The sequence below is a fragment of the Silene latifolia genome, chromosome 7, assembly GCF_048544455.1.
Source record: "Silene latifolia isolate original U9 population chromosome 7, ASM4854445v1, whole genome shotgun sequence".
Classification (NCBI taxonomy): Eukaryota; Viridiplantae; Streptophyta; class Magnoliopsida; order Caryophyllales; family Caryophyllaceae; genus Silene; species Silene latifolia.
Genome location: NC_133532.1, coordinates 24,673,522 through 24,689,654, shown reverse-complemented (window position 1 = coordinate 24,689,654; position 16,133 = coordinate 24,673,522). Strand labels below are relative to the sequence as shown.

Sequence of the window (16,133 nt, the reverse complement as noted above, 5' to 3'; positions counted from 1 at the left end):
GAATCGGTAGTAACCTCTAGGTCTGCTGTGCCATTTGCAGCGTTCAGGGTTAGTAAATACAAACCCAGGAAATGCGTGGAGATGCTGGAAGCTGGTTAGTAGGCAGCCTAGATACCTGAAAGGTAAATAAGAAATTGTCATAAATTAAGTTTAGAAGGGCTGCCAGATAGCCTTTGAGCAGTTGCTTAGAGGAAGAGAAGGTGCAAAAGATAAGTTGTAATGGAAACAACAAAACTAAAGTCACCACAAGTATAAGGGAAAGAATTAAACACGACAAGCAAGAAAGCATACGTAAATAGATCCAGAACAGCAACAAGAATCAGTAGTAACCTGTAGGTCTGAGGTGCCATCTGCAGCGTTCAGGGGAAGTAAATGCAAACCCAAAGAAGTGCGTGGAGACGCTGGAACCTGGTTAGTAGCCAGCCTAGGTACCTGAAAGGTAAGCAAGAAAGTGTCCTAAATTAAGTTTAGAAGGGCTGCCGGATAGCCTTTGAGCAGTTGCTTAGAGGAAGAGAAGGTGCTAAAGATAAAAGGTAATGGAAACAACAAAAACTAAAGATGCCACAAGTAAAAGTGAAGGTATTCGATCAATACGACAAGCAAGAAAACATACGTAAATATATATAGAACAGCAACAAGAACCAGTAGTAACCTGTAGGTCTGAGGTGCCGTTTGCAGCGTTCAGGGGAAGTAAATGCAAACCCAGGAAGTGCGTGGAGACGCTGGAAACTGGTTAGTAGACAGCCTAGCTACCAGAAAGGTAAGCAAGAAATTTTCAAAAACTATGTTTAGAAGGGCTGCCAGATAGACTCTGAGCAGTCGCTGAGAGGAAGAGACCGTGCTAAAGATAAACGTTAATGGAAACAATAAACCAATCCAACTCTCCCTAAATAAACCAGTTAAAAAGTCAGTGAGACAAGGACCTATACTCTATCAAAACCGTAAATAAGCAAGCTAAATACACATTGAATCCCAAGCAACACAACCAAAAGCAACAAACACGCTTAAAAGACAGTGAAACCACGAGAAATGAACACATAGATCAATTTGTACAATCACCCAATAGCGCAAAAGTACCACAAGCAAGTAAAATGTCCGCTTTAAGAAACGACAAGTATGATTGACCAGAAACCAGCACCTATATATGCATAATCAGAACCCTAAATAACCACACAATAACATCGGCACATTAAGACAAAAACGAATTTCATATAATTAGCATTAGAAACAACTGATTTCCCACACATAACAACAAAATGAATAAATAACGAAATCAAACTGAAAATAATCAGTATAAACAACATTTGCTTTCACAAAGGAGGATGAGATAATACCTTTTGAGAGATTCCCATTAGATTTGCAAGCTTTCTTGAGGAAGCTTGAGAGCTCGATGAGTTATACAACAAACATTGGAGATTATCATTTCAAATCAGGGACCGCGCGATAGCATTGAACTGATGTAAAATATAAACAAAGCATTAAATTTAAACAGTAACAACCAATTAAGAATAAAAAATAAATTACACAAAGAGTACGATATATACCTATTATACTCCGTATAAAGAAAGAGGAAAAATGAAGAACTGAAAATCAATGTCATTCTGCAAAACTCGATAGTCAAATAGAGTAAAAATCAGGAATATTATTATTAGTATACAGGGGCGAACCTAGAAATAAAAATTTGGGGTAGCGAATTTTTCTGATGTTGTTTTATACTTATATTAAGGTGCTTATTTAAAAAATTTGGGGTAGCAAAAGTCGATAATCTTAGCCATTTTCCGGGTATTTGGGGTAGCGAGTGCTACCCTTTGCTACTATGTAGGTTCCCCCCTGTTAGTATACGAGAAACCCTAAAAACCCAGAAAACTGAACCAATGTAAAGATTGATGAAGATGGTATTTGAGAATCCACCATTTTGAGTGAGAGAGATATGATAAACAACAGTGGATGAGAATTGAAGAAGGTGAAGCTGCGATTAGGATGCGCGGCGGAGTGAGAAGGACTTTGAGCAGCAAGATGGAAAGTAGAATGAAATAAAAGGATGAAAGGTAGGGAAGGAAATAGGGTAAAGTTAGAATGGAGGGTGAGATTGAGAGTGAGAGATGAAGGGTCGAGATTTTGAAGCAACTATTAGATAGAAAAAGTCCGTTTTTCCATTTTCCATGTTGGAAAATTTGGGGCATTATAGCTGGACTGTGATGAAGTCAATTCCCGCAGTACTTGCGAACCAATTGTCAAATCGACGTAAAGAATGTGCTAATTTAATTAATACTGTACCAACTACGACCAAAGTTCTTAATTAAGACTATAAAAAGCATATGTATTACTCTTAAAAATCAACAAGAAAACTTCCCTAAACAAATTACGAAAATGGCAATTAAGCTTAAACGCATCATAGTAACCCTGATGGTCTCTCTTTTGATCATCTTTATGAGTTTAACTTGTGACGCAAGGCAATATCACGCCGGTATGTGTACAGTATACGTAATGCTGTCTATTTTTTTTTGAAAAACCCTCGAGTATATGTGGTAGCCTACTGACTATGTATATTTCAGAAACTAATTTTAGTACAAATGCAATGTTCTTATTATGAGGTAGACAGACATATATTATAGTGTTGATTTTGTTTTGGTGATTCAATAGACCTACTAGTTTAGATGCCGCGTAATAAATGTGCGGTATTTATAGAATTTTTATTTTTGTAATACTTAATCATGTTAAATTATCACCTCGTTAATTTTTCATATTTTACGACATTATATTTTGATATGAGTGAAAAAAAATTAAACTATAAAATTATTCAAGAAAACAGAGTAAAATTGAACTGTAAAATAGTAGTGGTATCTCATTAATTGTTCATTTTTCTCGTTATTGTATTTTGTTTCGAGTAAAAAAAAAATTAACCTTGAAATTAATCTAACAGAACTAAGTAATGTGCTGAAATGTTTTTTTTTAAAAAATTATTTTTTATACCACAAAGCTAATGATTCTAATTTATAAATTCTCTCAATTTTTTTGTATGAAAGTAATCAAAAAGATTTATAATCTTGTTTATACATAGTATTAGTCAAGTCATTCTCAAATAATAGTATCAATAAAAGATTTAATAGTTTATTGTTTTATATTATTTATACTTTAAATAAAATATTATAGTTTAGTGTTTAGTGAAAATTATAATTTGAAGAAAAGATTAATTTAAATGAAAATGATTATACTCCGTATAATGAAATACATTATAATTATTAATTTCCTTATTTAGTGAATACAATTAAATTATTAATAGCTTCCTTATTTAAAAATATGTTTTAATTTAAAAATTTGTGAGTTCACATATTCTTTTAGTAGATAGGGGATGGCCGGATGGCCGGATGGCCGGGATCAGACTAAGCGAGCACAGTCGATTTATATTGTAATTACTAACGTGGTTTCACCAACTGGTCAAGGTAGAAAGGTTAGCAGGGGCAACCACCCCCTTAAAACCCTACAAATTTTGAGATATTTAGTTAGATTTTCATTATCAACTTGTTCAGTTAGTAGTTTACTAGTGTAGAGCCCGTGCGAATGCACTGTATTTTAGATGGTCATGTGCAGAAAACTTAATAATTAGAGCTAATAATAGTATATAAATGAACTTTAAATTTTATTTTTAATTATCTACAATTGTTAATGTGCAAAAATACTAAGAATTAAAATAGAGCGAATATTTCATTTTTACTCGGAATAAGTTTATATTTAAAAAAATAAGATTGTTTACAAAACTTATGCTTATTTTTACGTATTTGAAGCATAACTATTTTTGTTACTACATACGGAGTAACAATTTAAACGGAGTAAAAAATTTAAAGAATAAAAAAGTGAAAAGCACACACTGATTTTAATAAAATGAGTAAAATTTGCATACGTTTTAAATATAATATTTAAGATATTTAAAATAAATATATTGGACTAATGAGATAATAATGAATAAAATACATTTAGCCCAACTATAAAAGTTGTGGTGTTTGATAAAATACTGTGAGTCTGTGGCACATAAAGGTCATATATTAGATCCAATACATATCTAGATAAAATTAGGCCCAATTTCTAGCTAACATTTAGGCGGGAAAATTTTCAGTTTTCTTATTCTCCTAGTATAAGGGGGATTCCTGAAAATGTTCGACCTTCTAACGACAAATCTTGGCTCCGTCCCTAGTCACTGGTCTAACCAAAATCTTATTTGAATACGTTTACGGTTTATGGGCTTATATATTTCTATTTATGAGTTATTGACAAAAACAAATGGAGCATAATTTATGAGTAAATCTTTTCTGATTTAATTTGATCCTATGGTATTTTCATGAGATGTTATAATTAAGTTACTAATTAAGTTTATGTGAATTTAATAATGCAACATCGCCTACGTTGTTCTGTCCAGAATGTATTTGTCATAACTCTGATGAGCTTAATCCAAAGGCATATTGTTGCGGTTGTGATTTCAACAACCCTGACACTCAAGATGTCGAACATGAGAACAACAATATTCCATAATAATCAGGGTGTTAAAATGCGGTTCAAATCATTTAATCAGACACTTACAAGTTCGTCTTAAATATAGAGAAATAGTTCGAGCAAAAGAAATATATTTATAATTACGGAGCAATATATATTTGTGCACTATAGTATTGTTTAGAACTTATAATCGGTTGGTGGTATACGGGTACGATTAGCTAGTACAAATAAAAAAAAAATACCTATAAGATGGTGTCGATTACAGAGTATATTCGAATTTATGTACTTATCTCAATGTGTCGAAATTTGAAGTATAATCATAATAGTTTCTTTTGAACTTTTATTTAGAATTTTTTTTCAAAGTAGGGTTATGGAGCAAACTATTTCTCGTTTTGGTGTCCATTTCAAACTAATTCTCGCCAATGGGTCCACGTCATCAGTTTTTTTTTTTTTTTTTTGCAGTTTTGAATAGAATCGCTACTTGGGAAAGCGATTTGCCATTTTTCAAACAAAATCGCTTTCTACAACAGCGATTTGGGTCTTGTAATTTCCAAGAGAACAAACAGAAGCTACCGTAAACATGGAGGAAAGAAATCAGAGGCAAATCGCTAACTCAAAGAGCGATTTGGTTTAAATCGCTAAGGAAAAAGAGTAGTTCCAATCAAATACAACAAATATGCCCTAACAAACTGATGAATTGTCAACTCATTAGCATTATTTGGCAACACTCGAAAATTAGCAGCTAACCACTTTAATTTTAAGGTGGATCCTTTTATCCATTCGGAAGATGGTCTAAGCCCTAAATGATGTTCCACTAAATCACCCCAAGGTAAGTCTCCTCGACCCGTGATTGGCAAACCACCAACCTTAAGACCCAATAGCACATTCACATCTTGTAATGTTATAGTAGCCTCCCCAACCGTTAAGTGAAAAGTGTGAGTCTCTTGTCTCCATCTCTCAACTAAAGCGGTTATGAAATCCGGGTGAATACCAACAAAAGATAGTCTATGTATTCCATGAAATTGCGTACCGCTTATGAAATTTGCAACCGCATCAGGTACTTGGAAACCCTCTTTCGACCTAAGATGATTTCTACACACTAAAGGAAGCCATTCCTACAAAAAAAAAAAACAAATAAAAGTGAGAAGACTAGGATTTGTATATAAGACAACAAATTAAATGAGTCAACAAATGTGAATAGTTTACCTCTCTTTCCCCTATACAACTACTTCTATGCTCGCCTTGTAGAGTGAGAAGACTAGGATTGAAAGGGCTCGGTTCCATCTATTGCTCTACACAAATAAAAAATAAATTAGATGAGATCACATATGTGGGATAGTATACAAAAAAAAAAATATTACTATAATTAATATTATTATGTAAATTTATTTACCCCGGCGGTGTAGAAGAAGAAGCATTTTTTGTCGGACATGAACGTTTGTTATGACCCGGTGTACCACACAAGCTACAAGTAACTGTTTGTTTTTGCACCTCATCCATCTCATTATGAATTCTTTTAGATATTGGGCGTCCATGACCACGCTTTTGTTCGGGGTTTGGGATGAGAATGCTAGCACACCAAGGCTTCCAATAACCCTGGTCAGGAACGGGATGAAAAAGAACGCGATACGAACCTAGGTACTCCCCACATGAATAGAAAGGATCAACGTATTGGTCCGAGTCGATTGAATGCTCACGGCATACCGCCATGAGATGTGAACATGGGTAATGAAGGTTTTGCCACTTGTTACACGTGCACGTTCTTTGTGAAAGAAGCACTGTATGACTATGTCTTGCTATGCTTCCTTGACGATGTCCACGTTTAGTAACTAGTTCATAGAGCCCCGTTTGTAAATCATAACATGTTACCTCGTGATGTGCGGCAATGTCATCATTATCCTCTATCTTTGCGGTGACTTTATCGGCCCATTTGAAACCATTAGACAACCTTTCCCTAGCAATCTCTCTCCTCTCAACAAAGTACTTGTTCACTCTTGTAAAAGTGGCTTTGACAAGTGCTTGAATAGGGAGAAATCTGACCCCTTTTAAAACTCCATTAAAACACTCACACATGTTTGTCGTCCTTAGACCGTATCGTTTTCCCCCATCATGGGCAAGACACCATTTGCTATGAGGAATCCCCTCCAATAAAACCTTGGCATTCATATTTATTGCCCCTATACCCTCCATTCCCTTCTCAAACTTTCTAAGTTGGTGTTGAAAAGCAGTTTTTGTAAAAGCTTCCTTCAATTCTGTATCTTTGAACATCGTGTTTATGTTTGATGCATGATGGCGAATACAATATTTATGAAAAGCAAAAGGTTCCTCCCACCCACTACCAACCTCGGTCATGGCTTTTAGGATCCCAGGATGTCTATCAGAAATGACACATATACCTTGGCGTTGTGTGATGAAGCCTCTTATGCAAGCTAAAAACCAACTCCAAGTATTATACCTCTCTTTGTCAACAATTGCAAAACATAATGGATAAAGTTGTTCATTCGCATCAACCCCCATGGCTATCAATAAAACACCGTTATACTTGCCATATAGATGAGTTCCATCTATAGTGATGATAGGCCTACAATGGGGGAATCCTTTAATTAAAGGTCCGAAAGCCCAAAACACCCGATCAAATTGTTCACAATTAGGGATGTGAGTTGACTTGTTAACAAAATGAACAACGGTCCCCGGATTTGACTCTTTCAAAGCGTCAAGGTATCGAGGAAGGTAAGCATAAGATTCCTCCCAATCACCATAAAGGTCGGCAATTGCTTTCTGTTTGGCAGCCCAAGCCTTAGCATAAGAGATCGTGAAATTAAATTCTTTGGTGATGGCCGCTCTAAGCAATTGCACTTTCGCTCCCCAATCGGCTTCTACTAGAGGTTTAATGGCATTACTAATAAACTCTCTTTTCAAATTGGGGTGATCGCGGGATGGTTTCTTAACCACACATGTTGTTTCGTGTGGTCCTTTATATGACACAATTGTGAAAACATTGGAGGTAACATTTTTTTTGGTAGCTCTTAGATACCAATTACAAGGGTTAGGTTTCCTTCCACATTTGTAAGTTATAGTGTGAGATCTTGACTCAATGGTTTTAGAAATTTTGTTTCTTTTGACATTGTATGAAATTATAACTTCGCGCAACACTTCTTTGTTTGCAAACTCTTGTCCTACATTAAACTCACCACCATTCACATAAGGGACATCCTTTGTTTTGTACCAACTATTTACATAATCTTCATCAATTGCATGAAGCTTAGTAAATTCGCTATTTGGAAGACCAAGTGAAATAAGGTCAACATCAATATCATCATCTTCACTAAACAACATAACATCCTCTTCTTGGACATTCCCTTCAATCTCATCCCCTTCAATATTACAATCTATACCCCCTTCATCAACATTATTAGTACCCAATGACACACTTGACCAATTGGGGTTCTCGACTTGGGTAATCATATTTGTAAATGAGAAAAGTGAAGATTGAAAGGAAGGTTGAGTAATTTCATTAGAGGGGGCAATAGGTACCAAATCTATGTACAAATCCAAAGAGGCCGCTTTCGATTGACACACACTTGCCCACATAGCTCTTAAACTTCGATCATTATTCAAACAACACAATTTATAACCTCTCACACTTACTTGGAAATTTCATCCTAACATTTAGCTCAAATTTTGTGGGATCAACCTCTAATGCATCATGAATTGCACTCTTAAGCTCACTAAATTTTATTTTATTATTGACAATAATAAAGGTTTCACATCCCCCTTTGTAAGAAATACTCTCACCTTCTTCAACAACATCACCATTCCACCAACAAGTTAAGGGATAATTATTTACCTCCATTGCTATGACCACACAAGTAAATTAAAAAAGATTAATAAACCAAAGTTACTAATTAACCAATTTCAAACTCTAATTATTAAACACACACAACCTATTACAAATTAGTAACTAATTCAACAATAAAGATTGCAAAAACATAAATAATTAGTACCTTTAGGCCCTGTTCTTTTGGACTGAAACTTATCTGATCTGAACTGAACTGAACTTATAGGATCTGAACTGAACTTAACTTAACTTATAGGATCTGAACTGAACTTATTGGATCTGAACTGAACTGAACTTATAGGATCTGAACTGAACTGAACTTATAGAATCTGAACTGAACTTATAGGATCTGAATCGAATCGAATCGAACTTATAAGATTTGAACTGAACTTAAATTAAGTGAGGTATAGGATCTGAACTGAACTTATAGGATCTGAACTGAACTGAACTGAACTTATAGGATCTGAACTAAACTTATAAGATCTGAACTGAACTGAACTTATAGGATGTGAACTGAACTGAACTTATAGAATCTGAATTGAACTTATAGGATCTGAACTGAACTGAACTGAACTTATAAGATCTGAAGTGAACTTATATTAAGTGACTTTAAGTCCAAAAGAACATGGCCTTAGATTAGATAGGATGAAGAGAACTTGCTTGTTGATAATTTGTGTGAATTAAGATAGCAAATAAGCAAGATTTGGGAAGTAATTAGAATAGTCGAAATATAGGGTTTGCAATTTGGGGTTTTTTTTTACTGTGTCGAGTAAATGGGGGGGGGGAGTAAAAAGAATGATGTTTTTTTTTATATAGACAATTCAAATCGCTATTTGGGCTGGCGATTTGACAAAATTTCACAACCAAATCGCTGTTTCAGGCAGCGATTTCCCTTGAATACGTTCGTTTAAGTTTAGAGTAGCTTCTGTTTGTTGTTTTCAAAATTACAAGACCCAAATCGCGGTTTTAGAAAGCGATTTTGTTTCAAAAAGGGCAAATCGCTTTCCTAAATAGCGATTTTATTCAAAACTGAGAAAACAAAAAATTTGATGACGTGGACCCATTGGCGAGAATTAGTTTGAAATGGACATCAAAGCGAGAAATAGTTTGCTCCATAACCCTACTTTGAAAAAAAATTCTTTATTTAAGCTCTCCAATATCACTTTGTGTATTTTAGTTGTAACTACTAGTATGTGATATTCTTGATCACAATTTTCTCTATCTATATGTTTCTCCTTTGCCTTCCCTCAATTCTCGGTATCTAAACAGAGCCTGAACGACGTAGCTTTGATTATACACTTACTCCCTCCATTCAACTCCACATTACCACTTTCTTTTTTCACGTTTGCCAACGCGTCTTTTACGCGCTAAATATCGTTAGCTACGTATTTGCAAAAAATATAAAAGTTAGATATTCTTAATGTACTCGTAACGACGAATAAAACAAGATCCCACATGAATATATTTTCACTTATGTATTGGGAGAAAATTGAAATTGAATGTTTAACTATGAATAGTGTACAAAATAGATAATGGTAGTGTGGAGTTGAATGGAGGGAGTATAAGTTATAACCTGGACATTAAAGTGTTTCCTTGGGATTGGAAACTTCATATTACTTACTAACCTTTTAGAATTAAATTTCTCTGGGTTTTTGTTGGCAGTGGAGTTTCCGTATAGGCTTTACTCCACGGGAAGGTTTGATTATACACTCGGTTACTTATGTTGATGGAAGTAGAGGCCGTCGCTCTGTGGCTCACAGGTTGAGTTTCGTTGAGATGGTTGCTCCTTATGGTGATCCCAATGAACCACATTACAGGAAGAATGCATTTGATGCTGGTGAAGATGGCCTAGGCAAGAATGCACACTCTCTAAAGAAGCTTAGTTTCTCAATTCTTGTTGCCATGCTTCTTGGTAGATATCTCTTTTATTGGTTTTGCGTCTTTACGGGTGGAATCAAGCACTTACTAGTTAGTAGTTACTAGGCTTGTGTTCTAGATTATGATGGAATAAAGCAAAACAGTTTAATAAATTGGTTGAAGTGCTGCACTTTTCTTTTCTTTTTTTTATCGTGAATTAGAAATAATTCAACACAAGACCGATGTAATTTTCTTTATAGGTCATTCGAGAAATCAGTATTGTTAACATAGGTGTAAAACTGTAAGACCTTATATATCTGCGTCCCCTTATCTTGCCATTGGTTAGGGCTTTTAGGCAAATGATGTAATCGTTTGTCCTTTCCCCTAGATCTGAATATCAGCGGTATCTTAGTTACTAGTTTTAAACCCGTGCAAATTGCACAGGTCTGCTATTTTAACATCGTTATCATAAAATAGTGTAAACAAATGATTTAACTTGTTGGGTAGTAACCCCAACATTGTTGAATGAGACTTAAGACTAGTAACATATAGAGTCTTTATGTTTAGATATGTTTAAGTTACTACTATTTATGTTAGATGTTAGTAGAAGTAAATAATTAGGAGTTAGCTTTTGAATGGAATAAAGACACTTTATGTAGCTAGGTAAGTTAGGACTTAGGACCTTATATAAATAAGGGTCTTAGTCATTGTTGGAAAGTAAGAGTGTGTGCTTAATATCCCGAGTTAAGCATAGATTGAAATCTTAGCTAGTTGCTAAGTGTTGGAAGATTGATTGTATTATTGTTAAGGTTGAAGAATAATAATACAAGGTTGGGTTGTGGGTTAATCTCACAACAAAATATTGTGTGTCTTTGCATTTTATATTATTTGTACCAAAAACCCCAACAAGTGGTATCAGAGCTACGACTCGATGGTGAAAAGTTTTGGTACAAAGTTTGAGATGGAGTTGTTCAATGGCAAGAACAATTTCTCGTTGTGGCAAAGCATGATAAAGGATGTTCTCATACAACACGGGTTGTATGCGACTCTTGAAGACAAAAGACCCGATGATGTTCAAGTTCTCAAATGGGAGGACATTAAGTTGCGCGCGGTTAGCATAATCCGATTAGCCCTTGCACCAGAAATCAAGTATAGTGTGTTAGAGGAGACAAATCCTAAGGAGTTGTGGACCAAGTTATGTAGCATTTATAATGCGAAGTCCTTGGCTAACAAACTATTTTTGAAGAAAGATCTTTTCGAGCTCGAGATGGTAGGCGACGGCGATTTGAGGGATCATCTAAACAAGTTTAATGGCTTGATCACCCAATTGGCGAGTTTGGATGAGACATTCAAAGAAGAAGATAAGGCAATAATGTTGTTGGCTTCTCTTCCCAAAAAGTATAACACGGTTATTACTAGTTTACTTGTGGGGAAGACAACATTGGCCTTAGATGAGACCGTTGTAGTTTTGCTTGAGTCCGAAAAGTTGATGAAGCAAGGAAGTGGTGGCTCTTCAAGTGATGGTGGAGCTTTTGTGGGTGAATATCGTGGTAAGAAGAAGGGCGGTTGGAAAAAGCACAATCCTAATATCAAGTGCTTCTACTGCGATGAGTTAGGCCATATACAAACTGTATGTCCTAAGGCAAAAGAAGATTTGAAGGAGTTGAAAAAGACTCGTGCTAGTGGGGTTGCAGCTATGGTAGAAATTGATGATGGAGAACTCTTAATGGTTCATGGTGAAAAGGAACCTAGTGAGAGTTGGGTATTAGATTCGGGAACTTCTTATCACATATGTGGGAGAAAAGATTGGTTTTCCTCTTATGAAGAATGTGAAGGGAAGGTGGTTAGTTTGCCAAATGGTGATAAGGCAAAGATTGAAGGGATTGGTGAAGTTAAGGTCAGACTTCATGATGACCAAGTTAGAAGGTTTGGTGATGTTAGATATATACCAAACATTAGTAGAAATTTAATCTCATTAGGTAGATTAGATTCTAAGGGTTGTACCATTCATGTTAAGAGTGGTGTTTTGGAGGTCACTAAAAAGGGTAAGGTGATTCTCAAAGGTAAAAGAGGTAAAACTAACTTATTCACATTTGATGGAAGATGTGTTGAAGATGAGTTAGTTCAAGGGGAGGTACTCTCAAGTGAAGGGGAGGTGCTTCCAAGTAAAGGTTGGGTCGCTCCGCTCGATGATTGACAAGTCCAAAGTAATGTTGGGCTTAAGGGGAGGTTTGTTGGGTAGTAACCCCAACATTGTTGAATGAGACTTAAGACTAGTAACATATAGAGTCTTTATGTTTAGATATGTTTAAGTTACTACTATTTATGTTAGATGTTAGTAGAAGTAAATAATTAGGAGTTAGCTTTTGAATGGAATAAAGACTCTTTATGTAGCTAGGTAAGTTAGGACTTAGGACCTTATATAAATAAGGGTCTTAGTCATTGTTGGAAAGTAAGAGTGTGTGCTTAATATCCCGAGTTAAGCATAGATTGAAATCTTAGCTAGTTGCTAAGTGTTGGAAGATTGATTGTATTATTGTTAAGGTTGAAGAATAATAATACAAGGTTGGGTTGTGGGTTAATCCCATAACAAAATATTGTGTGTCTTTGCATTTTATATTATTTGTACCAAAAACCCCAACATAACTTCTGTATCAAATTACATTAAAATTTTAATATTGAATTATAAATTTTAGTCTTAAATCCGTTCAAATTGCACGGATTTGTTGTTTCAAATTTTGCTATTCTCAAAATATGAAAAATAATAATTAAGTTTAAGTTGAAGTCCTATTTAAGATTTTCAAATTATATTATAAGTTCATTCGCAATTAGCAAGTACCTACATGGCGAGCATAGTGAATATGTGACAATATTAACAAAACAGTTTACATTCAAAATATATCAAAATAAAATAAACACAGATAAATTCGAAAAGAAATTAATAAACTGTTATAATGTAAAATAATAAGTAAGTCCGGATTCACGGGGATATTTTTATTCTCTGGTTTTTTAATAAATTTCAAGAGTGGTAAAAAGTTTAAGTAGCCATTAACATATTCTATTTTTTTTAAATAATTTCTCTTAGAGAAAAGGATCCATATCGAAAATAGTAAATCTGGTTTCAAATTTTGAGAATACGTATCCGATAAAAAAAACGTAAATCTGTTTTAAAAGTTTGTCGATACTATTATGTTTTTTATTTTTTATAAAAACCGTATTGTATATTTTTGTTGACCCTAACCATCTATGAGCTTATGAAATACGCATTTTAGGCTTAGTCCATATACATTATAACCTTATAATAATAACCTTTATTATTAGTATTTAGGTTCGGCCAGGTGCTTCACATCAATAACTCTTTTATAGGACTGTTCTACATTATAGGACTGACAAAAAAAGCACAAACATAAGACATTAAACATAAGAAAAACACAAATACTATGATACTTTAGCTGTCTTAAGCTTAAGACAGGTAATACCGTCTTAAATAAGAATTTATGAAAAATTAGTATCCGTTTTTATTACCATTTTGGCCCATATAACTACTATGGAGAAATTTTACCCTTATCTAGACCTGTCAAAAATATAATCCTACCCGTAAACCCTACCTGACCCGGTCTTTTAGGGTCAAAGACCCGTAAATATTGACCCTTGACCCGAAATGGCTCATTAATTTAAAAATCTTTAATATAACTTTTATTTCATTTGAATAAAATAACCACTAAAATAAATGCGTTTATATAAATGTCTTAATATAAGTATGATAAATAATGAATATAACCATATTATTATTAATATTAAGTATGATAAACTAAAATACATCATAAATATTTTTCTAACCCGTATTTTCACCTTAACCCGACCCGAGACACGTTCGATGCGACTCATATTTGACTCGATTTGTATTCAACCAGTTCCATATTCTAACACAACCCGTAATACCGACCCGAAACCCCCACCTACCCGACCCATGACATCCAATAGAAGTACAATATCTACCCATGTCCTAAATAAAATCCTTGTTTGACCCCAATGAGCCCGTAAATACATCTACCCATTTGGGCATTTGGCCCATAGTACGGAGCTTAATTGCCAACCTTTCTTATTTCCCTAATAATTTTCATCCTATCTTAATCATATAAAAAAGGCATTAAAGTACTATTTTCTGACTCGTATTGCAACCCTAACCCGACATGTGACCCGTATAACTCGATCTATATTCAATCCGACCCATATTTTGACCCAACTCATATTCTGACCAACTCTTATAACCCAACCTGAGACCCGACCCGTCCGACCCGTTTATCAGGTCTAGTTGGACCATATACTTTATGTAGATTGAGTCAAATTCACGGTATCATTTATTTGTGGATATAGGCCTACGAAGCTAAATATAATCTAAAATCGGGAAAGTGGTGATTGACCCCCATAACTCTTAGCAATTGTGAAATCGACCCCCATAACTTTTAATTAGAGTAATTTAACCCCATAACTTATACATAAAGTGAATATAAACCCAATTCAAAATCTCACCAAAATCTCACCAATATCTCATGGTATAGCAACATGTATACGTATAGTATAATCATATACGAATACGGACAATCTATAAACAACTTATACAGTTACACTAACTTTCCTAATTTTCTTCTGTGTCAGTTACTTCATTTTCATTCCCATCAATCCTCCAAAAAATCGACTCATATACTCCATTAATGGCCTCCTTCGTTTATTGTCAACTCAATTGCTAAAGCTATTAATTCACAAGTAGCTATATCACTCCCTTTCTCTTTCATTTACTAAGTAAACCCAAAACCTAATTTTTACCCCAAATCATCTCAATTTCTACCATTTTACTGTATAAATCGGTATCGGGACTGTCCAAGGAATGATCTACAACACATTTACGGAGCTCAAAATACCTCAATAGCTAAACCCTCGGGCTTGATTGATCGAATTGAGCAAATTGAACCGCCGGAGCTGGAAAGGATTCTTGCAGGTAATGTCACAAACACAAGTAAAATTCTTGTTCTAGTTCTATAAATTTTTTGCGGGTCTCAGAGAAGTAGCATCTGTTCTTGATTTCCCTAGACTTCTGGTTCATCATGTGATTTCGATCGGGGTACTGTTATTTGTTATACCTTTGTGATCTCAATCCATATCCCTATACTGATTATTGGTACCTTTTGAGGTAACTATTGTTTTCAAGGAGATCATTTTGTGAGAATTTAAAAGATCTGTGCCTAATTCAACTATTAATATTGTGTGGAGAAGAATAAAGTTTTAAGGAGCATAATGACAAGCAATTCAATGGTTTTCTGCAAAGTCGGGAGCAACTTGATGAATAAAATTGGCATTCACATATGGATGGGTTCATGAGTCCACTGAACGTGGCTTCTCTCAAATTACTTACCCTTACACATCTTCCTTTACGGGTCTTGGGGACTTGGGGCAATGACTCATTATGCTCTCATAGCCCACGCAACAGGAAACATCTGATTGTTGGCGTCCCTAGCAGTTGCACAAAGCAATTCATATATTGTTTATATATTGTTTTCATATGTTTATTGTATAATGTGCAGTATAATGTGAAAATTTTGTATGTAATATTATTGTTATTTTTAAAAAATGTTTAAATTATTGTGGGTTCTTCTTTAGATTAAAATGAAGAGATTGGAACGTTCATGGATGTATGAAGGAAGATTAGACAATTCCAATAAGAAAAGACGTCCTACCGCTAGATTTATAAAGGGTGTTGGCGAGTTTATTGAATTTGCTAAACAACAAGATGAATATGACTTGGTAGACAAAATACTTAGGTGTCCTTGTGCCAAATGCAAAAACCTGAAATACCTGCTTGACATTAAAGTAGAAGAACATCTCATTATAAACGGGTTTAAGCCAAATTATTACAATTGGATTTCACATGGAGAAGCATATTCTCCAATTC

General features: G+C 34.6%; 1 protein-coding gene and 2 long non-coding RNA genes across 3 annotated transcripts; all 3 read right to left on the bottom strand.

Annotated features, from left to right (window-relative positions):
- Window positions 1–10: 10 nt before the first annotated feature.
- Window positions 11–748, bottom strand: LOC141590977 (uncharacterized). The gene is made up of 3 exons (XR_012520569.1): window positions 653–748; window positions 331–432; window positions 11–115 (listed from the first exon to the last, which is right to left on the bottom strand). It is a non-coding gene; the product is annotated as an uncharacterized LOC141590977 (long non-coding RNA).
- A 589-nt stretch (window positions 749–1,337) lies between these two features.
- On the bottom strand, window positions 1,338–2,042 carry LOC141590976 (uncharacterized). The gene is made up of 3 exons (XR_012520568.1): window positions 1,912–2,042; window positions 1,545–1,609; window positions 1,338–1,454 (listed from the first exon to the last, which is right to left on the bottom strand). It is a non-coding gene; the product is annotated as an uncharacterized LOC141590976 (long non-coding RNA).
- A 3,835-nt stretch (window positions 2,043–5,877) lies between these two features.
- LOC141589886 (uncharacterized) lies at window positions 5,878–7,953 on the bottom strand. The gene has a single exon (XM_074410506.1). It carries the CDS (start codon window positions 7,951–7,953, stop codon window positions 5,878–5,880), a length of 2,076 nt encoding a protein of 691 aa, XP_074266607.1.
- Between the last annotated feature and the right edge of the window lie 8,180 nt (window positions 7,954–16,133).

Coding starts and splice junctions, on each gene's coding strand:
- LOC141589886 (XM_074410506.1), bottom strand. CDS start 7,953: ATGATTACCCAAGTCGAGAACCCCAATTGGTCAAGTGTGTCATTGGGT.